The sequence below is a fragment of the Mercenaria mercenaria genome, chromosome 16 (genome assembly GCF_021730395.1).
Source record: "Mercenaria mercenaria strain notata chromosome 16, MADL_Memer_1, whole genome shotgun sequence".
Classification (NCBI taxonomy): Eukaryota; Metazoa; Mollusca; class Bivalvia; order Venerida; family Veneridae; genus Mercenaria; species Mercenaria mercenaria.
This window is the reverse complement of record NC_069376.1, coordinates 43,791,718-43,817,227: the sequence shown is the minus strand read 5'-3', so window position 1 is coordinate 43,817,227 and position 25,510 is coordinate 43,791,718. Positions and strand designations below refer to the sequence as shown.

General features: G+C 35.5%; 1 protein-coding gene across 3 annotated transcripts; it reads right to left on the bottom strand.

Annotated features, from left to right (window-relative positions):
• Nucleotides 1-243: 243 nt before the first annotated feature.
• LOC123540277 (uncharacterized) lies at nucleotides 244-25,510 on the bottom strand. 3 transcript variants are annotated; one of them, XM_053526892.1, is made up of 7 exons: nucleotides 18,422-18,450; nucleotides 5,795-5,934; nucleotides 5,190-5,342; nucleotides 4,362-4,513; nucleotides 3,293-3,529; nucleotides 1,674-1,913; nucleotides 244-1,057 (listed from the first exon to the last, which is right to left on the bottom strand). In XM_053526892.1, exons 4-7 carry the CDS (start codon nucleotides 4,452-4,454, stop codon nucleotides 998-1,000), a joined length of 630 nt encoding a protein of 209 aa, XP_053382867.1. In that variant the 5' UTR covers nucleotides 4,455-4,513; nucleotides 5,190-5,342; nucleotides 5,795-5,934; nucleotides 18,422-18,450; the 3' UTR covers nucleotides 244-997. The 3 variants fall into 3 exon arrangements, 2 of the variants coding, with proteins under 2 accessions (XP_053382867.1, XP_053382866.1); XM_053526891.1 differs by lacking the exon at nucleotides 18,422-18,450 and adding an exon at nucleotides 18,007-18,415; XR_008367846.1 differs by lacking the exons at nucleotides 244-1,057; nucleotides 1,674-1,913; nucleotides 3,293-3,529; nucleotides 4,362-4,513; nucleotides 18,422-18,450 and adding exons at nucleotides 18,763-20,344; nucleotides 20,953-21,180; nucleotides 24,126-24,277; nucleotides 24,852-25,004; nucleotides 25,388-25,510.

The following is a 25,510-nucleotide window of genomic DNA, read 5'->3' as shown; positions in this document are numbered from 1 at the left end:
TATAAAGAAAGGATTCGTTACAAGCTTTCAACACGAACCAAGAGCAATACGAAGACCTTGATTACGGACGGTAATGTTTGGTTTTAACGTTTGAGAGTTCACTGCCGATTAGGGGAAATCAGCACGATTTACTTTGCCTCATTGCAGTAAAAACTGCTATCGTACTGAGTAACGTTATCCAACTAACGGACCGTTCCATTATCAAAAGTACAAAACATTGCTGACCTCAAAAACGAACTAATATAATATTTGTAAACAAGATATATTTTCTTGCTGAATCATAAACAGCACAAGCCTTGACAAACGCTCCCCAGTCAGTGTTTGAAATACCTTTAAAAAATTCAATGTCTTCAAACATTTGGCTTCCAGATATTTTTATATTTGTTGAAAAGAATTTTTTATCACAGATAACAGAATTTTTTATCACAGATAATACCAGGTAAGGTGTTAAACTGTCCGGAAGTGTTATCCCTTTACACGTGCCTATTCATGAACATGTCATGGCAAATAGAAGAAAGACACACTTCTTTTTGTAAAAATATACATGAACATTAGATTACTACGATGCGTAGTATTTTGTAAAACAATGAACGTCTATTAAAACGTTAAACTCATATGAAACAGATCAAATTCAATTGATTGTTAATTCGTAAGAGCACACATTGCAGTCTCTTTTTTTGTCGACCGACCTTCAGCTGGTCAAGACATGACGCAAAGCAGAATTGGTTGATGTTAAATTTTCGTATGTCGTTAATGTTCGGAAGATTTTGAAAATGTTTTAAGTTTATAGAACTAAACACACTCCGCACTACAGAATCAATTCAAACTTAGCTATTTCAAACAGTACCTTTGACTTTTAATTTTTTCATTAAATTTCCTTAAGGTAACCAAAGCTACAACGATAATATCACAGACTGAAGCACTTCTGTTGGGAACCATTTATGACTTCTTGTCATGTTGTCAAAATCTCTGGCAACATTTTAATTATACACTGTAATTAAGAAACGATACAAGCTTTAGATGGCTTTCCTTTGCCCTTTTTCTTGCCACTGGAGTTCTGTAAAAAAAAGAAACATGCATGTTACTATAGCAGCATAATACACATTTATGATAACTGTATATTGAAGGGTCGTGGTATATAAAACCTATAAGAAGATCATTTGGAAGCACAGAACACAACCGAACAAAATAAAATGCCAGAGTCGATGTAACTGAGTCTGTCCATGAGATGTACATGCCTCACGTCCGCATCCTAGCATTGGATTAAGATGACGCATTAAGTGTCTAGTCTTCTCCATGATAATAAAGGATCGGAAATAAAAGCAACCCCGAATCCAAGTAAGGCGTGACTTCTTATGGACACCACACAGTATTTTAAGCTAGATTGTCACACAAGATTGATTTTTTCTTTCAATAAATTGATATGATTGATTAACTGGTATCACTTTAATGTGTATAAACCAGAAGCTTTCACTATGTAGAAAATAGCTTGTAACAAAGTGATAAATTTGACGGCATCTTACGAGGCCCTATCTCTCTTGGACAATGTAAGAGAGCATACATTACGAAGCACAGAGGTTATAATTCCTTGGAAACATATAAATTTATATGATACTTTAGGATCATTTAACTTTAGTTCATGTAAAGACATATTAGCTCATTTTCAATTTCACCTGGACGCTGTCTTCACTGGCATTTTCCTGTCCATTAGCGTCACCTCCTTTATCATTATCATCGTCATCTTCTTCGTTATCCATGTAGTCGTCTGAAGCCTTTGCATTGTCAAGTTCAAACATTACTCTGTTTAATGCATCTTGTTTATCTTCTAACTCTTTCTTCTGTTGTTCTACAATCTCCTCAAATAACTTAAGTTCTCTTTCAAAATATTTTTTCATGTCATCTCGTTGGCTTTCCTACAATTTTATAAAATCAAAAGACTCTATCTACATCAGGCCAGGCAGAAATATAAAGAAAACAATTTAGCCCACGAACTCTTCTAAATGACGTAAAAACGTTTATAGAAAGTACTTGTTATTCTATTACCAAGATAGGGGTACCAAACGTCCATATGTAAAATGTTAAAGTTGGTAAGTGTGTTGTTTATCTATTAAGGTATTAGATCCACAGTTATAGTGTACCTCCTTTTAAAGACTATTCATAACCTACTTTGACATAAAGTTGTCCTGGGGCATAGGTTAAAGCCCCGCTGGGACCAATTTGTTTTTCCTTATACAAATGTATTCCTTTTTTTCTAATAAGTTTTTACTTTTTCAAGACTTATTATAGATTTATTGTACAAAAGTGAAACAATTTTATTTGATAGTGATTTCTTGCTGTTCAAAGTGAATTTACCTCTGAAACATAAGGGGCCAGGTTTAGATTTATCTTTAAAAATATTGAGTTACATGTGGTAAAAATTCTTTATTTTGCACTTACTCTTTAGATTGCATATTGTGAAAGAAATGTAGGTTGGTTTACTTCTGTCCCAAGGTTATTTTTGATTGAAATCAGCAGAATTTAAAACAGTCCCTCAGGACTCGATCTTAATGTTTCAATGTTGGAGTTAGAATTCTGTCTCAAGAGAAAAAAAATGATATTGACAGTTTTATTTTGTGTTTTAAAATTCTTCACCAATAGTTTGACGTTTCTTTCGTCAAAATTAATGGTATAATAAATTCACTGCAAACGTTTTGGACAGTGGCCATCACTTTGAAATTTATCTCCATTTGAGATTGAGGAAATATCATAAATTATACAAAATTTATATAAAAAATGGCACGGTAAAAATTGTTCAAAAATTGCATTTTTTAAACATTACTATTACGGGTCTAATACCTTAAAGCGTATTGTTTAGCTATTTTCAATTTGTAAACATAACAAGAATATTATAGAAAGTCACTATTGAAAGCTCGCCAAAACTGTCATTCAAATCAAATTGATAACTGAAAACGGTTGTCAACGAAAATACTTTTAGAAAATATCAAAGAAGGTGAAAGGTTTACATTTGCAAAATTAGTCACGATATAAATTATGGTGTTCGTAAACCTTAAACCTGTTACTTTTAGCGCTGCTGCTTTAAAAGGTACTACAAGTAACACGTTTAAAAGAAACTAAAGCATTAGGATAAAGCTGTAAATAGGATTATGATACCCGTAGTTTATGAATATGAAAGGGTGTGGACAACAACCTTAAATTGTTGTTAAAACTAATATCATCAGTGGGAAATAATTATCCAACTGTGCTGTCTTGCTGGAGTATTGTTGGTCCTAGTTAAAGTCTATATAATACATACACCAGCTGCACTATGCCCTAGTGAATTCGTTTGTTCCCTATCAGTGTCATCATTCTTGAAGCCTCCGCTAAGGCCCATTCTATGGTCTATTGTGCTTTCAAACTCTTTCATCTTTATGTTCAGGAATTTTTCAGTATATTTTTGTAAGCTGTCTTCTATCCTTTTTTTCTCAGCCTGCAAATTTCCCAATTCGTTTTTAAATCCATTTCTAAGTTTGTCTTGCTCACTCTGATATCTCTGGAATAAATTGATTTTTGAATCACCTGTTACGTACTAATTGCTGTAGCGTAGTAATTGATGTTGCTAATCACTCAAAGGATAGGAACACGAAGTTCATCATTCTACATTGTGGATGTTTTTTTTGATTTATAAGAAAATATACGATTTCGAAGGGGATATGTTTTTCTGTTCTAAATGCTTCAACTGATTGCCGATTCTTGTAAAATATTCAGACTCCGCATTAGACAAAATTAACGAAAATTGTAAAACATAAAACAGGAAGAATGTCTGGTAAAAACCTGCTGCGGAAATAATTCTAAATTGAACGAGCGTGATATCCTTTTTCAAGTGTTAAAGAAAACAAAACAGTTAAACACATTCAGTTAAAACTCTAGTTTGGATTAGCTGTCCAAAGACTGCTGCACAGTCAACTAGTTAGTTAACACCGGGACCCATACATGCTATCAAAACTAGCACAAAACAGAACACAAATTTTGAAAAAGTAAATGTTATTAGGCCTTACAAAATTACAATAAATAGGCTATAAACTTTATACAGCTTTTAGTGCTAACATTACACCAGTTTTGTGTGAAATTTATACTATTATGGTCGCTGTTATAACCAGCTTTTCAGCTGGGAAGTGCAGTTAAACTTGTCGTAGCAGTCAGTTGTATGAAGCAGCCACTTGCCTTCAGCAATCAGACACCAAACTTTCCACTTTTACATAATTATTGTTCGTATTCCAACATGACCAAAGAAGCCACCTGCCTTAGCCGTCATATTGTGTATCTCCCTTGGCCGTTTGCTTAATACTGGCCTGACTGTATATAAATCAGTTATGCTTTCTTACCCTTCGTAATATTTCCTCTATTTCGTATCCTTTGGCCTCACGTACGTTACCATCACGTAAAGTGTATATTTCTCGATTTGAATTGCTGTACATTTTCCTTTGCTACGGCTTCCTGGTCCCTTCAACACTTATCATAAGAAATTCTGTGTTTTCTAGCCATTTAAAATGAAGAAATACTGTTAATGTTGAAAAGGCTTGTCTAAGTAAAATATCTTAAAATCAGTATGAAGTTAATTTTATCTTTCAGTGAGTTGAAAATAACATCTGAGATAAAATCTCGCATTTTGGCAATACAATCAAATAGAAAAAGTGGAAACTCCACAGGTCGTTCAACACAACAAAAACGAAAATGTTGCAGGCTCGGTTTGATTGAGCCTGTTCATGGACGGTAGTGGAAATGCATGCTACCGTCCACGCCCTCTAGCCCGGGTTGAGCAGAACTCAACATTTACACATGCTAAAAGTACAAAAAGCGGTTTAGAGACATCTCTGTCTTAACCCTGTCTTAACCCATGTTTGGTTTAGGTTAAGAATAAACCGCGTTATCCTTAGAATGATCTTTAACTGGTAATCTTATTGAATTATATACATTTGTATATGCTTTTCATATAAAATGCACAAAACGAAAATGCATGTATTTAGAAAAAATCTGATATACTTTCGAAATAATGTGATGTTTGTCGCCTGGTTTATCACGTTTGTGTTCTGATGCAAAGGAACTAAACCACGAGGGTGTTAGCCAAGTGATGAAATAAAAAAAATTATATATCATATTCATTTCTTCATGTTTTGATCTTAGCCCAACTAAAGAAAATACTCATGTTCTACCTTGAGGTTTGCCGTGAGAATCGAAGAAAGGCACAAACTGTATCTTGTAATCTTTGCCTGGTATTTTTGGGCGAACTTCCTTGATAGCTGCGATAGTTTCTAAACGCAGTCGATCCTTTTCAGCTGATCCGTAGCTATATCCCGAGAAGTTATCTATATAAAACAATTCAAACTAGAGCTGCTTTTGAGAAAAGCAAATGTCTCCCACAACTGCCTAATTATCCGAATAAGAAGGATATGAGTCAAGCATGCGCCAAGACCTCGAGCGCCTTATCAGACTTTCAGTGCTTTGATTATCAAAAACAAGTTTCAAGGGCCATAATCCGAAGTGCCTTGGCCGATTTGGCTAGTTATCGAAGTTGGCCGAGGACTTATTGGCAAACACATTTTATTGTGTGGGTTACAAACCTCGCATGGGGTGTAGCTAGAAGTCTTCAAGTGAGGATTTCATCTCTCTTGGACTGGTGGTTCTATATAGGTGCACACCAATGCCCGAAACAATGCCTAGAGGGCCACCATGGGTCTTCCTTTCCATCATCAAACATGTCAAAAGCTGGGAAAGTCGCCATATGAACTCACATGCCAAAGACCGAACATGCACTTACCGTCAGCGTACTGTCCAATAACAATGTTTCCACTTTGTTCGCCATTTGCAAGTGCACATGTGTAGTTGGTGACTTCTTGACGGAAATCGTCTATTTGAAAAACGGACTTTCTGATGTTGGGATCAAGAGGCTGTGAATCACTACAAATATACATTTTATAAGTAAAATGAGTAACAATTGATTATGGAATCCAGCTATTCATTTCTTGTTGTTGTTAAACGTAGGCAATACCGAAATTAATTTACACATTGCATGTTCAATCAACAAATATTTTTCATCATCATCATCATCATCATCATCATCAATAATGGGTTTGCCCATTCAGTTACGTCCAACAGAATGCCTCTTAGCCTTTGTTAAATAGATGATAAACAACAAGAAGTCATTGTATATTTAACATTCAGCCTGCTGTTGGCAAGTGATTCTGACTTTGTGATCATTTAGTAAATTTTCAGTGAACGCCCCTTCAGATTATACATTGTACTGCTCAAATTGAATGGACCAGTCCATTTTAGTTTTCATTTTAGTTGTTACAGAACATCGTGATAATGATGGATAAAACTTGAAAATGAGACAGGCCGAACGCAACTTTCGACCGTTTCAGTTAAATGTCAACGCCAATTGGTGACATCGAAGATTAGACAGGAAGTATGTCGTGTTACTCCATAAGCTATTAACCTCGGAAAGGATGACATATATCTCAACCGTTACGTACAAGGCACAACTTTAGACCATCTCAGTTCAAGATCAATGCCATTTTGTGGGATCAATGGTCAGATAGGCAGCATGTCATGCCTGCACCATATATTTTTAACCTTTTTAAGAATTTTATAAGTTCTTTGCACTTAAATGCATAAAACGCAAGATTACGAAACAGTATGTAAATGCCATACGGCGAGATCACCGTCAATATACAGTATTTAGTTTGTGACCGCCACATTTCTTTTTAATTCCTTGAACAATGTTTGTATTACTTGCCACAAACATTATTTATAGATAGAGGATGTGCAAAACCGCATGAGTAAGGCTGTTGTACTGGGAGACATACCCTTACTTAAGTAATTGTACAATAGTAGTCAAGGCTAGGAGGATAGACCATGGTCACAGGGTACATTATACTATATAAATCCGCCATCTTGGAAAGAGGTAAAAATTGAAATCAGGCAGCCGTGACTTTATCGATAAGGTACCTCTTTATCTTAGGGCTATTGGACAAGACGGACAAGGCCATGCGTCTATATCTTTAACGTTTTGGGGTATGAAAAATAGAACCAGATTGTCCATTTATCATTTTATTTATAGAACACAATATATTTTACAGACAAACATATACAACTTTATTCTGCAAAACACGTCATATTATGGCATTAATTTTATCTAAACACATCGTTAAATACTTAAAATGTACAGATATAATTATCATTATTATAACAGAAATGTAAATAGAATCAAGAAAGCTAAGAAAGCTAAATCCTGCCCGCTTAGCTCAGTAGGTAGAGCGTCGGTCTACGGATCGCGGATCGTGAGTCCGATCATCGGGCTGGGCGTATGTTCTCCGTAACTATTTGATAAACGAAATTGTGTCTGAAATCATTCGTCCTCCACCTCTGATTCATGTTGGAAAGTTGTCAGTTACTTGCGGAGAATAGGTCTGTACAAGTACAGAATCAAGGAACACTAGTTAGGTTAACTACCCGTCGTTACATGACTGAAATACTGTTGAAAAACGGCATTAAACGCAAAACAAACAAACAAACAAGAAAGCTAAATCTGAAATCCATTAGGAAAGGATTCAAAATTTCACAAAGATCACGCTTATCAAAAACGATAATGTAGTCCTTTGTTTCAGTCTTAGTGATGATGTATCAAGTTTCCTTGTAATTTTGTTTTTATCTACTACCATAAGGCAGTCCTTCACAGTTTTGTCTGTTACCATTCGCTTTAATGTCTTAAAATTTTTATCAAGTCGATTTTTGAAATTAGCGTGATGTCACGAACTTTGCATATAGATGACTGACCTTTTTGTTACATTTCTCTAGGCAGTATGCATAATCTTTTGAACCGCCCGTTACAAACTTTGTAGTTTTATTGTTTGGCGCTTCATCAGTCAGATCCCGTATAAAGGAGGCTCCCATTCTCAAGGTTTTGAAGTAAACACAACGGAATAGGTGTTACATTACAACACCCTATCTTTCAGCGGTTGTAAATAACAATATAACTTCAGTCTAGCTTGTGCTATAGTATAAGCTGCGACCACCACATTAGTCCTGCATGAGGCTTCAATAAGTCCTTACTATATATCCAGCCAGCTATAATACAGCTTCATTGTTAACGAAACGTACATTTTTTGTTTCCTGTTGATCAGTGGTCATCAGATGGATCTTCAATGTGGGTTGTTTGCGTTAAATTGGATCGTTGTCTAAATGTTTTCAAAAATGAATTAAGAATTAGTTTTGCTAAAAGTCGTAAACCAAGATTTTCTTTAATTTTATCGTAGTCCAGCATAATATCTTCTTTTTGGATGTATCGATATTTATCGGTCCCTGTTTTGCACCAGTCAGGCCAGCAACTGGCCCCTTGCTTTGCTTAAAACAATATGTTTCCCTGTTTAAGTGTCAGGGTCATACTGAGCTATTTCCCTAAAGTGCCAAACTTCATAGATACTTTGTAGCTCATAACCTTGAGCTAAAGCTATTTTTACTTCATCGGTGACCCAAGTACCAGTTAATGCTCTTTCACTACAGATTGATGTCATGCGCCTTCAGGGACTGAACATTAGTTTACCATTGCATTTTGCAGGTAAAACGGGTGCGTACAGGACTTTTTGGGGGGAGTATTTTACATTTTTTTCAGACCATCACAACTGCTAATATCCTGAAAACTTTCAGTAACTATGATGGTATGGCCTATTGGAAATTTTTCTATTTTATTTATGTATGGGTAGAGGGATGTCACGTCGTAATATTTGATCTGTGTTTCCACTGTGGCTTCTTCGTAAAGTTTGAAAGCCTCTTTACGACCTCCATAGGAGACATATCTCGGTTCTAAAGGAGTTACAATTTCCAGCGCCCCAATATACGCTTTCATAGCCGTATTAGTTTTTAATTCTGATTTGAAATCACACTCCTAAATAGACAATTATATGTACCCTTCAGATTCTAGATAGTGTTTCTTTGTCATGGTGTTTTCAAAAACCTGTCACATGGGTTTAACTGTGTATTTGCAAAAGCATTTTGGACTGCCGTGCCATAAACACCCGTTGAACTCAACCTTTTTTGGAACAAGTCTCAATAAACCGTCTACTTTATATGGTCCATTTTCTTCTTCATCAAGATTCCTGCCATGCTGGATGTAAATGTTCTTATTAAGGCAATATATGTTAACCATTAGTAAGCCAGTATAGACTTTGGCCGCGGGTCTATAGCCGTGAGGCGTTATAATTCCGGTTGTCTCTTTTTGAAGAAGAATTGTTCTATACACCAGATTGCAAGCAGATGCAATTGTTGTTCATTTTTCAAAAGGGCAAAAGTGTCTTTTCTGTCATTTCCCTCTACCTTTTTTAGATCCTCAACAAATGACTTTCCGAAGGACATCTACATCTGAATGACAGTAACGCAAGAGTTCCATTTAGAAGTCATCGGAATATGAAATGTGATTATGAAACCATTCCATAAATTTGGCACGATGCTCTGGGTTCATGCTGTCTGTGTTGTACAACCTAACGTCAGGGAGATGTTGAAGCACTGATGATTGACTTTCCTTGGTATAATTATAAAGAAGAGGAAAGTATCCCTCAGCAATTTCGGTTTCGCCAAATGCTTAGGCCATTGGGATAAAATTCAGGGAGTCAATGAATCGTATTTTGCACACAGACACCATAGTTGACAGGTATTTGGATCCTGTAGTTATCACTTCGGAAAGAATATCATTGTCATGTAAGTATTGTATGATAAAATAACTTTCATAACCCATACAATTATGACATATTACTGTGGCTCCTTTGTTTTCCTCAGAAAACAGCCACTGACAGAACGAATTTAAAGTGTTTGGTCCCGAAAATACCCTTCCGTTCTGCCCGCATTTTGAACAGGTTGATGACGTTGTGACATAACCTTTTACGCATTGACTACATACTTTATGTAATACACACAAGTTTGGTATTTGATTCATTAAACAACACCATGATTTTCTCCAGTTTGCACATGTACCGTTTACGTCTGAAAGATAACCATCCAGACATTCAAGGCAACTGTTCCGGGTACATTCAAAGTCAAAGAATATATATTTTGTTTGCTTTTCCTTTTTCTTCAGCTCACTACAGTCGCCATCTTGCCCCACCGGTTTTCTATAGCACAATGATCACCAGAAACGTAATCTTTGCAACTATACAATAACTTTCACCATATATGTGTTCCTGTTTATGTTTTAGACGGTTTATTAATTTATTACATAGCTAGCATCTGTAGTATATGCCACATGTCGATTTCCCATGTTCAGCCTTTCTTTTGTTGTGCAAAGCAAGTTTGATTAACAAAATTTACAGTTGCAAGTTTTACAATTTTTCCAGTCCTCGACATCATCAGCAGGAATCTTTCGACAGAATGGACATTGATTGTTACATGAATGACGTTCCTTATGCTGGCAGCCTTTCTTGCACTTATCACAAAAGTTATTTCTGTTCAGAAATCACGTCGCCTTAGTGATCACATCAAAGTGGTCATCATTTGTATAGATAAAGCGGTATGCCTCCTTCTGGACCTTGATATACAATGGCGTTGAAGTGTTCCTTTTAAAACAACATGAATGTGATAATTCAATACTAACGGTTGAAATTTCTTCACTTCTCCATGCCACATTTTCCAAGCGGTACGCCGACTTTTTTTATGAAGATCATTTGCTAACTCTCGTTGAATCGGAAGACCCGGACGAATCCTGTTCCGTTACGGATTACTTTCTTTACGAGCTTTAGCTCCAAGTAGGGCCTTGCACAACACAGCTGATCGTTATTTCTTATTTGAATTACACTTTTTTGTTTTCCACCATTCTCGTTATGTCTACTTCTGGCTTCATTTTGTATCCTGAGCCTGATACATTTCCAACATGAACCACCTCAATGCCAAATGCCTCGTCAACGACAAATTGTTCATAAGACTGCAAAACTCTTCCAATTTCCGACAAAAGACGCTCTACATTTAGCGATGATCTTCGCATGAATGGCAGCACAATAGGATAATCTAGTTCTGGATTGTCCATGGACACGCGCAACAAGTCGTTGGGAGGTATGCTGTCCGCTATCCTTTTAATGACAGACTGAACAATGACTTTGAGAGTTTGCAGAATGCTTGGAAGGTCTCTGACTTCTAAATCTACAACTTCAATTTTATAGTAAGAAGCGTTTTTTTGAACTTTTCTATTCTTTTTTCATTTATTTTCTCAATAGGGTAGTTCCGCTCTGGATCATCATGATATGCTACTTTACGTCGTTTCTGTAGCTGATTATTGTCGCTGTCATCGCCATGGACTCTTTTCCTTCAGTCACTACTTTGTTTTTGTTATTGTAAAATGGGCTGATTATAAGCGCCCCCCTGACTGGTCATGGTGTTGATGAAAATACAGTGATGGTTGTTTTTATCGTAATGCTCTTTTCAGGTGACGTTCCAAGTGGTCTTTTTAGTAAACACTTATTTTTACAGCTAGGACAGGTATACTTCTTCCAATCATTCTCTGTTCGTCGATGCTTAAGAATTGACTTCTGAGCTTCTGAAATTTAGTTTCACACGTTTCACACTGATAGGCCATGTCTGTGTACTTTCTCAAATCTGAATTGAAAACAAAGACTGGGCTATAATATTGCGTTTTATTGGGTTTCTTGAACTTAAAAAAGATTTATTTGACTGATTTAATTTCCTTTTGAAAAATGCTTATATAAGTTGGTTGCATTATTTCTATTTTCACAGACGTCGCAGTGCAAAGATAGATAGAATTAACTCTCTGGAATGTGGTGTAACATTTGTAGTAGATGCAACATGATGCGTCAAAAAAAACCCCAAAATTCTAAACGAAGACGAGCACTTTGGAATTTTAACTCATCTGCCTGAATCTGCAACGGGATAGCATTTTTGGAGATCCGCAGGGAGTGCCACAGGGAGCTCCACAAGGAGCGCCGGGAGCTCCAAAAGAAGCGCCTCAGGGAGCGCAGCAGGGTGGCGTGTAAGGGGCGCCGCAGGGAGCTCCGCTAGCAGAGCAGCAAGCTCCCTTACAACGAACTCCGCAAGGGCAATGTGCGCCTCAGGGAGCGCCGCAGGGAGACGCGCAAGGAGCCCCATAGGGAGCTCCGATAGGAGCGCCGAGAGGTCCCTTAATAGGAGCTCCGCAATGGCAAGGTGCGCTCAGGGAGCACCGCAGGTAGCGCCACGGGGAGAGCCTAAAGGAGCGCCGTGAGCTCGCAGGAATCACCACAGGAAAATCATTCAAGTATTCTCCAGCATCCTTTTACCGTGATTATTTCTGGTCCCACAGGTATATATTTTATTACACTGAATTTCATAAACATTAATTTACGTTACCAGAAAATTTACCAGTGAGAATATAACCTAAATATGTTTCCTATAACTTTTGTGATAATAGTCTATTCACTCGAACATTTATAATGCTGAAACTTATTCCTTTTCAGTATATGGGAAAACATCATTTGTAAAACACTGCTCAAAAATCATACCTACAGAATTAAGCTTAGTTTATAGAGAACAGTTTCTCTTTACCAGAGATGGCAATCAATGCATGGGGAAATACAAAGCCGAGTTTATACCCAGATGGATTGCTACCAAGCTATACCATCCGACATAAATGAAGACGAATATTTAGACACAGAGTTAAATAACTAGTTAATTCTGGACGATATGATGTCAGAGGCTTAAGAGGACAAACGAATCACGGATTTGATCACAGAAGGATCTCATCATAGATCTTTGTCGGTGATTTCCAACAATCAAATCCTATACGCTAGTTAGGATCCGACACAGAGAAGAAACTGTCATTATCTGGTAATGTTTAATAACAATCTATGCTCATATTAGCGAGACAGATGTACCCACGGCACACAAACAACGCTGCTGTGATAATAAAATAGAGAAAAGTGGAAACTTCACAGGTCGCTCAACACGACAAAAACGAAAATGTTGCAGGCTCGGTTTGATTGAGCCTGTTCATGGACAGTAGTGGAAATGCATGCTACCGTCCACGCCCTCTAGCCCTGGGTTAAGCAGAACTCAACATTTACACATGCTAAAAGTACAAAAAGCGAGCAACAATCGGATTTAAATTATTTGTCAGTCGGAGATCAAACTGTGGACATCGCAGAGAATAATTGTGAAATGATGGCTGAAAAACATGCTTGCGACGATTGTGGATTTTTGTTTGACTCTTCACACGATGAACAGAGACATGTAAAACAAGAGGGGTGTGCAGAAAAATACGATACTACGTATACACCATCAAAGTAAAAGAAAGATCGTAATCAGCCGTATAACTAACGCTCATTCTTCACAAAATATGTATTTTGCTGGATTTGTATATTCTACCACTTTAAAACAGTACACTGCATCAAAAGTTTTACAAGACATACATTCATTTACACAGAAGAATGTTGACACTTAATCGGCAATTAAGCGTGTGCTGCGAAAATGCAAAGCCTGACTTGAAGGAACTGATTGAGACAGAATTGTCAGACAAGAAAAGTGATGAAGAAAGCGCGGAGGACGAGTCTGATACTGAATAAGATACTTAATGTGTAAACAATTATTTCATTTACGTTGTGGATTTTGGACAGTGCAGACATGGCTCAATGGGAAAACTTTTTTAAAACGATTTATTTTAATCCGTCACATCCTGCGAGTTTCAGCAAACCACACAAATTGTACAAAGCAGTAAAAGAGAAAGGCAAATATTTCATTTGGATGCACGGATCCCGAAATTTCTGCACAATCAAGAAGCATGTAGTCTGCATAAATCTGTGAAAAGACGGTTTCAAAGAAATCACGTGATCAGTATTAGGATCTTTGGATGGTAGACTTAATCGATACGGTCAAGTTTGAGAAATTGAATAAAGGATACAAATACATGCTGTTAGTTATCGATACATTCAGCAAATACGTCTGGCTAAGACCTCTCAAGCAGAAGACTGGAAATGATGTGATAGAGGCATTTAAAGACATCTTTAAAAGTTAAGGACGTATGTCAAAGAGATTAATAACTGACAAAGGTCTTGAAGATCTTATAAAATTACTTTACATTGATACATTATTTACAATCAGAAGGAAAATCAGCTTATTTTTCAAATGTGTACATCTATTCTCAAAACAACACTACAATTAATAATTGTACAATTTCAAGTCAGGAGTTCAGAGCCAATTCAGTGCAAGATCTGATGAAAAAAATACAATGTCTTATACTCGCCAACACAGGCAAAATCAACGCGAAACTAAAAACGTTCAAACTAAATTTATGTAAGGATTACGTATTGAGAAATGTGTTTACTCGTGCGTATGATCAAACGTTCAGTGGAGACATGTTACAAACGTAATCACACAGGAACTTTGCCTATTAACCGCCTTCAAGACATGCGACAAGAAGAAATCCAGGGAACATTTTATGATAGTGAATTGCAGAAAGTAAAACTATGATCCAGATCAAAGCTTTAAAGTTGACAGAATTATAAAGACAAGAGGAAAAGAACAAAATAAACAATATTTTGTACAATGGAAGTATTATCCAAAAACGTTCAATACCTGGGTGAAAGCCAGTGATTTTCAATAAATATGTATAAAAATGACGAGTAAATAGTTGTAAATATTATATCAATAAATAGAAAAAGAATATTGTGTTGTTCTTTATCTTCTGAATATAACAACCTTTCCATAGTCGGAATCAAACCAATGGACTACACCAATGTCTTTTATCCAGTGCGGAAACAAGTTTTATTTTGTACTAGGATAACGTTAGATGCTTGTCATAAGTAGTCACCTATATGGTATACAGAGCTGGTTTGTATACCCGATCTGATATAGAAAATGGAAAAAACAACTTCAAATTGTTATTCAATTTATTCCCAACTAGTTTCGGCTTTCAATGCCTTCATCAGGGTTATAATAACGTTTCTTGATGGCCAGAAGCGGTTTCTAATTCTATTCCGTGCATCACTTCACTATAACATTAAGTTCGTCTATCGACACCTCCATACTTCTAACTGCCCTTTCCTCAACCCCCTTAGCCCAACCCCCGCAATTTTCTTTGTGTAACTGCATATTTCCCACTCACATTATAGGTCCTAGATACTAATTTGTGATAACTTTTTTCTCTATGACAACTGATATGATCTCTCCTCGAAGATTTTCTCTGATATGTGTGCAGTTCGATAAATTCATTTCTTTTATACTGTCAGATTAACCCACATGGCATGCAGGTATTATGCTGTTATGATTACGTAGTATTTCATACTTTCTAATGTTATACCAACTACGATTTCTCCCTATTAATTTAACAGCCAATTTTATAACAATTTTAGCGATTTAGTTTTAATCGACCCTCCCAACTGACTAGTCGTGTTTTTCCTGCTGCAATTACATTTTGTTTCATTCTAACAAGCTTTTTAAATTATTCTTAACTAGAAATAACTCTATTGACAACTTTTACATTTTTTGTTCATGCCACCTCCCTCAAACCCGGGACCCCTTTCATACTAAGCAAGTAATAAAAGCTCTGATCCGATTGATGGGCTGTTATTTAAGTTTTTGTTTTTTTTTACAAATGATAAACGCTCTGAACTGTAGCCAATGCACTCTTATCAGTTACTTGTTTAACAATTCTAAATATTTGGCGAAATACTATTATACTTGTATATTGATTTTCGTCATAAATTATACCTAAATAAGTTCGAACGTGTTACTTAATAGTTTAAAACGCTTGTTCAGGCTGTATCAATTCTGATTTATTCAGTATGATGGTGTTTATGAAAAATATTTTGCTCATTTACAAATTGTTCAGTAAAAATATAAACATTTGATGGGTTAAATTCAAGAGTAATTGACAGTTTCTATTCTATCTTGAAAGAAATTGTTTTTTATAAACACTCTGAAGCGGAAGTAATATCAGGTAACCGCAAGCGTTAAACCTTACAAGTTTTAACAGGGTTATTTACTACCAAAACGCACAATTTGTAAACAATGTCGTGTCGTTTTTTGTTGGTGATTTACTAATAAACTTTGATAATGTGGCAGTTGACCTCAATACAATCGACACTGTTTATCTTCCAATACAGGTAAACCGAATAATTGCTTTACAATAGATTTATGACGAATTGTCTTTGAACACCCCTGGACTTAATGGACTCAACTGCCACATTATCAAAGCGTATTACTCTTATAGAGGTGAACTGAAAAAAGAGCCAATGATACTTCCGAGGCGGCGCTAATAACCTGAACTACACGAGAAATGTAAACAGAGGGCGAGTTTATTTTTTACTTTCTGTAACAAACTTAGGTCCTTATTTTCAAAAAATGGGCAATGCCACTCCACTCAGAATTTGTTAAACCTCTGATGTATACAGATCGATCTGCAGAGCGAATGCATTTCTTGAGAATTTTTGAAAGATGTGAAATAGGACCGAATATAACCAAAAGGGGACATGTATCTACGTATTTCGCCCTAATTTACACTAGATCGTTAATTTCAAAGTCATTATTGGTATGTTATTGAATAGCATGTCTTACTAGTGTATAATGTGCGTGGTTTGTTGACGGATTACTACAGTTTATGTGTATTTTTGGCCAAGAGGAGAAGCCAGCCACACAGAGGAGGCGCTTAGAACCAGAGTGGGAGCCCAGGCACATTAAATATCAGGGTGTTCAACGTTTTTAATTTATTAGCGGACGATCTGCTTTCAGCATTTAGATCTTCCTCCTGTCTGTACTGTTAAATGCATAGTTGAACTCGAACATATATATTATATAGCGTCTTTACTTGTATAAATTTGATATTTGCAATGAAAGTGGACTTCCCATACGACACCAGTCTTCATACCCAAAGAAGTGTAGAATTTAATTGAGTAGTTAAAGCAACAATTGATATGATTAAAAGTTTTGTTTTTTCCCGGTATTACACTTTTATTTGTTTTAATATTTGCTTTATTGTGTTTTAGTCACACCTTTAAACCGTAAGGTTTTACTGATAGAATTGCATAAAGGCTTGTTTTAATAAGAAAATATGAGACAACATCACTCAATTTTAAAGCTAAATGTTACTTTCCCACATATTTGAAAGGTATCCGGCATATTTTGAAAATATTTATTCCCCGATTTAAATCGAAGGAATTTTGTTTAGGCATTGTCCGTATCCGATCGTCTGTCGTTTTGTAGCCATAGCTGTGTATTCAGAAGTCATGTTGAGTTACATATCTTGTTATCGTTTGTGTATACAGCTATTGAACGACAAAGAAATGCACACGGTCAATGTAAAACTTTATCATGAAATAATTTCCTAAAAAGCTTGACAATTTCTATTTGATTATTATCTTTTAGGTCTTATTGAAGTCGCCGGGTTTCAATTCAAAAGTGAACAACGTTTTGAGTAGACGATAATTAGTTTGAATGCACACGGGATGCACTCTACGACCGAATGATAATTTTCCCTCTTTCCAAAATGACGGATTTATATAGACATGTAGTAAAATGTACTCAGTGACCTGGTCTATTTGTCAAGCCTTGACTACTTGCACTGTTCTATTCTACAAAGTTTCCAGCATGATATAAATGATATTTGTTTGTTTCAGATTGAACAATTGTTCACGAATGAACACCATATCATATGCAATGTTTTCACAAGTGGCATAGCCACGAGTGAAAATGTACGATATCGCATATAATGTTTATGGGCGAAAAATACTTTGATCTTACTGCACGTATTACAGTTTGTTCCTTTTTATTTCATAGTTTGACTACATTCTTACCCATTCTTTAGTTTCTTACCAGTGAAAAATATATTGATACTTTTCACGGTGAAAACACCAGATATATTTCACTCTAATATCTAAATAATTCATTGAAAAGAATGTAATAAATCTATATATTTCTGTATATCAATGTGGGAAAATCGTGGCAACTGAAGCAGTTCGACAAAGCATTTATTTCTAGTGTGTGATTTAAACGAAAAATACTTACTTGATATTGAAAAACATGGCAACTTGATTTTGGCGTCGGCCATAAAATGCATCATTTCGAGGTTTATTCCTATTCTTCTTAGGCCCCATTTAGGTTGATAATGAACAACTTCAAATAGCACTAACTAGCAAATACTGCAGAAATGGTACACACAAATCTAGCATAGATCATACCTCTACGTATACCCATGAATTTAAAACAGTTGAATATCGATCTGTGTTAAATTTTTGGCCTTTATTTCACTAACAGCTATTTTCCGAAAATTGCCTTATTGTAGACACTGTAACTAAAACATTAAAACCTGATTTTTTAACATTTAGACTCCAAATATATATTGCTAAGTACACATGTACATCAGATAATATAAACACAATATTAAAAAGGTGTGTGTTATTTTTAAAAGAGAAATATTTACTCCAAAAAATTTAGTCTCCATAACATTTTTGGAAATAGGATAGACAACTCCTGAATGACTGTCTCATCAAATTTGCTGATGTAAAAATAAACTTAGGTATTTTCCCGGGATACCCTCATTAAAGTCTGTTTCTTCATTTCATTCAGACATTGAATGTAAACAAATCCAAAATCTACTTAACAGTACAAGGACATCAAAACACTTTTTTTATTTTCCTTCAGGACAGGTACACATTTAAGTCATACTTGTACGTAATAAATCAGCATGTAAAACAATTAATTAGCTCATCAAAGAAATTAAGACATGTAGAATGTAGATGATAAATCAGTCAGTATATTTACCTTAGTTTTCAGACAAATAAATATATATCCAACCGAATATCACCAACTGAAGTCCAAGGCCATCTGTGGTAGTAAGTGACTGCATTGTATTTATATCTGTTTGTTAAACCTCTTCCGCCCCTAATATGAGTATCGACCCCGGTATAACGAAGGCCATTTTCGCTATATTGGTGTCAGAAGTGGGATGAATGCAGCATCCGTGTTGTCTATAGCACACATGGAACTAGGAGAAATGTTGTACAGAACACATTTAGCGCTAGAAACAGGGGTGACTACAGTATCCATTCTTTCTAGGGCATCCATAGAAAGGGTAAGTAAGGTCTGATTTATGGCATAAGTCATATGGGTGCTAAACTTGAGGGTTACTACGTATCCACATTGTCTATATTGCACATGGCATTGGGAAGTATGGTAGATACAGTATTTGTATTACTGGCAAGATTGCTTTGGATATTGGAATTAAGGGTTGAAACGGTGGTCATATTTTTTAAACTGTAAAGTACAGTATCTGCACTAACACACATAGTACTAAGATTATGAGTGGATACAATCTCATAATGATCTCCTTTACTAATTAACTTGTTGGGAATAAATGTGGTATTATTCCTACCATTCCTACTAGCATTAGTGGTGTCAGCAATATTACTCCCACCATGATCTGATACAGTCATCAAGCTGGTTACCGGTCAATGTACTGCTCCTCTGCGGATACGCATCACTGATTTCCTCAAAACTCGAGTCTGGACACAATAGAGAACTAACAGCCCCAGAGTTATTTGTCTGCTGTCCCCAAGGTTTCGGACATTCGCCCGGCACGAGAGCACTACTCTCATTAATCCCCATCTACCCCACATTTCACTACATCTACAAAATAAAAGCTCAGAAATCAGGACTTGTTTGATTATTTCTGAAGAAATAAAGGGTAACATAATTGTAGAATATCTCTGGTGAGTAGGTCGGCCCCCATCCCCACAATCTGAAAATGCTCTCTACGGTCCTGTATTTGACTTCAAAAGAGAGATCATATATTTATTGTTTAAATTAAAGAATTTAATAGGGTTCCAACCCTTTTCTTCCAAATCTGATACAAAAATTTAAAACATAAATATGTGCACACAGTTAAACACAGTTCACAGTTAAAGAACTTTAAAATGCTCTATAAAATTGTATCAAAGGTATTTCTGTGTATCTTGTTATACATGCAATGTTAAGAAGTCATTGAAAACAATGCACAAAATAAGTGTCAACATTTTTAAGCTTCAAAAGTCTAATTTACTCATAGATACAGGCATATTATCAATATTCAAAAGAATTGCCAAAGAACTCAACACACTCCGCGCTCCAGAATCAATTCAAACAATTCCAAAAAGTATTCTTGAATTTTAATTTTGCATTAAACTTCCTTCTGGCAATTAACCAAAGCTACAACGATAATATCACAGGAGCACTTCTGCTGGGAACCATTTGTGACTTCTTGTCATGTTGTCAAAATCTCTCACAACAATTTAATTATACACTCTAATTAAGAAACAACACATAGTCTAGATTTATACAATTCGTCCTTTTTCTTGCGACTGGGGTTCTGAAAAAAATACGAAACATGTCACTGACAGCATAATACACGTTTATGATAATTGTATATTAAAGGGTTGTGGTACATAAAATTTATAAGAAGATCATTTGGAAGCATAGAACACAACCGAACAAAATAAAAAGTCGATGTAACTGAGTCTGTCCACGAGACGTGCATGCCTTACGTCCGCATGTCCGCATCCTAGCATCGGATAAAGAGGACGCGTTAAGTGTCTGGTCTTCTTCATGATAATAAAGGATCGGAAAAAAGAGCAACCCCGAGTTCAAGTAAGGCGTGAATTTTTATGGCCACCACACAGTATAAAAGCCAGATTGTCACACAAAGTTGCTTTTTCCATTCAATAAAAGGATATGATTCATTAAATGGTACTACTTTAATGTGTATAAACCAGAAGCTTTCACTATGTAGAAAATAGCTTGTAACAAAGTGATAAGTTTGACGGCATCTTACGGGGCCCTATCTCTCTTGGTCAACAAAAGAGAGTATACATTAGGAAGCACAGAGTTCATAATTCCTTAGAAACATATTTATGTGAAACTTTAGGATCGTTTAACCTTAGTTCATGTAAAGACATATTAGCTTATTTTCAATTTCACCTTGACGCAGTCTTCATTGGCATTCGCGTCGCCTCTTTTATCATTATCATTCTTATCTTCTTCGTGTTCCACGCATTCGTCTGAAGCCTTTCTATTGACAAGTTCAACCATTACTCTGTTTAATGCATCTTGTTTATCTTCTAACTCTTTCTTCTGTTGTTCTACAATCTCTTCAAAAATTTTACGTTCTCTTTCAAAATATTTTTTCATGTCATCTCGTTGGCTTTCCTACAATTTTATAAAATCAAAATCAAACTCTGTCTATATCAGGCCTAGGCAGAAATAAAATGAAAAAAATGCGCCCTCGTGATATAATTCCTTCGCATCTGAACTCCAAACAATGATTTATTCAACGACAGATCACTGGATGAGATATATTATTTCTTAAATAACCCGAGTTTTGAGTTCTTATGCGTAAGAATATATCACGAAGGTATCAACAGTGTTAGAAAAAAAATGGTAACTACCTTTTACGACCGTCCTACGTAGCTTGATCGGATGACGTCATTGCACGCGAGTGGTTTATTGCAGATTCTAATAGGGCTAACAATGTTTTATCATCACAACGATGCTATGTTGACGTCACGTCAACATGATATTTAGCGCCATGTACTCATAAAGAAATTTTGTTGAAAAACGGCGTTAAACCCAAAACAAAGCATCAAGAAATAGAGGTTTTAAATTTCATGAAATATTTTACTTAATGACATGTTTGAAACGAAATGTCACATTGCACAAATGTTTTGATCAATTTATACACATGCTGAATTAGTTATTCGCTTTGTTGAATAATTCGCAATAATTTTCGCTAGAACTGAATTCTGCCGCAAGACGTATTACCGTTTCCGGTCCTGGCGTGTTTTAGCAAATACCTACTACTGGCGCCATGCTTGCGCGAAGAAACATTTTACAATAAAGAACATATTAGAATCGAAATAATTTATAGCAAAACAGTGCTTTATCACTGTATGTACATTAGGGTGGTTTTACGTCGTCCGAAATAATTTCACTCGGGCTGCGCCCTCGTGATATATTAAGCCCGACGTATAACCGCCTATCGTGTATAAATGGTGATAAAGCACTGTTTTACTATAAATTATTTCTTAAATAAGCCGAGATAGATTTTGTTCTACATGTATCCAGGTAATTTAATGGTCGTGTTAGAATAATTGTTAAATTTGATGTGTGTTGTTTATCTATTAAGGTATTAGATCTACAATAGTGTACCTCCTTTTGAAGAGTATTCATAACCTAATTTGACATAAAGTTTTCCTGGAGCATAGGTTCAAGCCCCACTGGGACCAATTTGTGTTTCCTTATATTCATTTTTTTTCTAATAAGTTTTTACTTTTTCAACACTTATTATAGATTTATTGTACAAAAGTGATTTCTTGCTGTTCAAAGTGAATTTACCTCTGAAACAGAAGAGGCCAGAGTTAAATATATCTTTAAAATATTGAGTTACATGTGGTAAAATTCTTTAGTTTGCCTTTATTCTTTAGATAGCATATTGTGGAAGAAATGTAGGTTGGTTTTACTTCTGTCTCAAGGTTATTTTTGAATGACGTGACCCATTTTAAAACAGTCCCACTGGAATCGAGCTTAGTTTTTCAATGTTACAGTTAGAATTCTGTCTCATTAAGAGAAAAAATGATATTGACAGTTTTATTTGATGTTTTAAAATTGTTCACCAATAGTTTGACGTTTCTTTTATCAAAATTAATGGTATAATGAATTCACTGCAAACGTTTCGGAGGGTGGCCATCACTTTGAAATTTGTCTCTACTTGAGCTTAAGGGAATATTATAAATTATACAAAATTTATATAAAAACGGCACGGAAAAGTTGTTTAAAAATTGCAACACAGTGAGAAACAAGGACAATTTTAAGAATATACCAAGCAAATGCCATTTTTCAAACATTACTATTAGGGGTCTAATACCTTAAAGCGTATTGTTTAGCTTTTTTTAATTTGTAAACATAACAAGAATATTATAGAAAGTCACCATTGAAAGCCCGCCAAAACTGACATTAAAACCACCTTGATTACTGAAAACGGTTATCAACCAAAATACTTTTATGAAATATCAAAGAAGGTGAAAGGTTTACATTTGCAAAATTAGTCACGATATAAATTATAGTGTTCGTAAACCTTAAACCTGTAATTTCAACGCTGCTGCTTTATTAGGTAATAATACGTTTTTAAGAAACTTAAGCATTTATTTAGCTAGGGTACCTTAAACAGGATAATCATACCCGTAGTATACGAATAATGAAGGGTGTGGACAACAACTTTAAATTGCTGTTAAAAATAATATTATCAATGGGAAAAAATTATCCAACTATGCTGTCTTGCTGCAATATTGTTGGTCCTATTAAAAGACTATAATGTACATACACCAGCTGCACTATGCCCGAGCGAATTCGTTTGTTCCCTAGCAGTGTCATCTATCTTTAAGCCGCTGCTAGAACCAATGCCATGGTCTATTGTGTTTTCAAGCTCATCCATCACTTTTTCTGTATATTTTTGTAAGTCGTTTTCTAACCTTTTCTTCTCAAACTGTAACTTTTCCAAATCGCATTTAAATTCATTTCTAAGTTTGTCTTGTTCTCTCTGTTTATGTCTCTGGTATCTCTGGAATAAATTGATTTTTGATTCCCCTATTACGTAGTAATCTGTATAAAAATAGGGCCTGCTTTACAACTGTAAAACCTCTGTAAAAAGATCTGTAGATTTTAAAATTAAAGCTGTAATAGACATATAACAAACCAGTTTAGAACATTCAGATAAAACTCTAGTTTGGATTACCTGCCCAAATGGCTGCTACACAGTCAACTATTAGTTAACGCCTGGAAACATTATAACTAGCAAATAGCACACACATTTTTTGAAAAAGTAAAAGTAATTTAACCATTCAAAATTACAATAAATAGTTTATAACCTTTATACTGCTTTTAGTGTTGGATTAATACCAATATTACATGGTATTTGTGTGTGAAATGTATACTATTATGTTTGCTGTTAAAACCAACTCTTCAGCTGGGAAGTGCAGTTAAACTTGGTATAGCAGTCAGCTGTATTAAGCAGCCACTTGCCATAAGCAGTCAGACACCAAACTTGCCACTTTAACATTTTATTCCAACATGACTTAAAAAGCAACCTGCCTTCTTACCCTTCGCAATATTTCCTCTATTTCGTATCCTTCGGCTTCACGTATGTGACCATGATGGCAGATGTATATTACTTGACTTGCATTTCTGTACATTATCTTTTGCCACGTCTTATTGGTCCCTTCAACACTTATCATAAGAAATTCTGTGTTTCCTAGTCATTTAAAATGAAGAAAATACTGTTTATGTTGAAAAGGTTTATCTAAGTAAAATGTCTTAAAGTCAGTATGAGGTTACTTTTATCTTCCAGTAAAATGAAAATAACATTATAAAAACTAAGCCACTGATAATGTCAAGGCTGAAGAAAATGTACACTAAACAATTCTCGCATATTGCCAATACAATACCTGCCTAACCGACGATTGGAGGTTGTCGACTGAAGCAGGTGACGAATAAACCGCTTTATCCTTAAAATGATCTCTAATAGGTAAATGTATCGAATTCTATATTTGATTTTCATATAATAAGCATAAATTGATAAAACACGCATTAACTTGAATGACTAAGAATTTATAGTTTGCTTAAACATGACGGGTTAAGGCGAATGTCATTTCCTGCAAGTTACAGAATGTATAAGGAGGAATTAAATTTTTACAGAAATATGACGGGACAAAGATAATATACTATGATTATTTTCCTAATAATAATTTTTTTCTATATGTATGCTTAATTAAAACAATGTACTTAATGTCATTTTTCAGATAGACTAGAAAATACTCATATTCTACCTTGAGGTTTGCCGTTAGTATCGAAGAAAGGCACAAATCGTATATTGTAATGTTTGCGTGGTATACTTGGGCGAACGTCCTCGATAGCTGCGATGGTTTTTGAAACCAGTCGATCCTTTTCGGCTGATCCGTAGCAATATCCTGAGAATTTATCTGAAACAATTTAAATGATAGAATACTACTATACCTCAGTGAACTGTTGAAAACTTACTGGGGTCAATTTCAGAGTTAATTTTCAGAGGAGTTAGAGACTTTGATTGAAAGTTTTTGTTGACAATCAGTTTCATTTCTTTGGTATGAAGTCAAAGTAATAATTAACATAGAAAAGAAAGTCTTAAGAGGCAAAGATAATCGAGAAAAAAGATAGCCACGCAATCCTAGATGAATTCTGTTGAAGATTACTCCATATGTAAAACAAAGTATCGTAGCCCCTTGGGCGAGTGATTAAGATCTTGGATTCACCACCTGCCTAGTCACCAGTGTGGGTTAAAATTTCGCATAGCGTTTAGAAATTGTCATATGAGGAAGTTATCTACCTGATTTACGGAAAGGTCGGTGATGCCATCCAGGAGGGTCACCCGGGGTCTTCCCTACCACCATCGGAAGCTGGGGAAGTCGCCATATGAACAAAATGGCATTGTGACCTGCGTATTACTTCT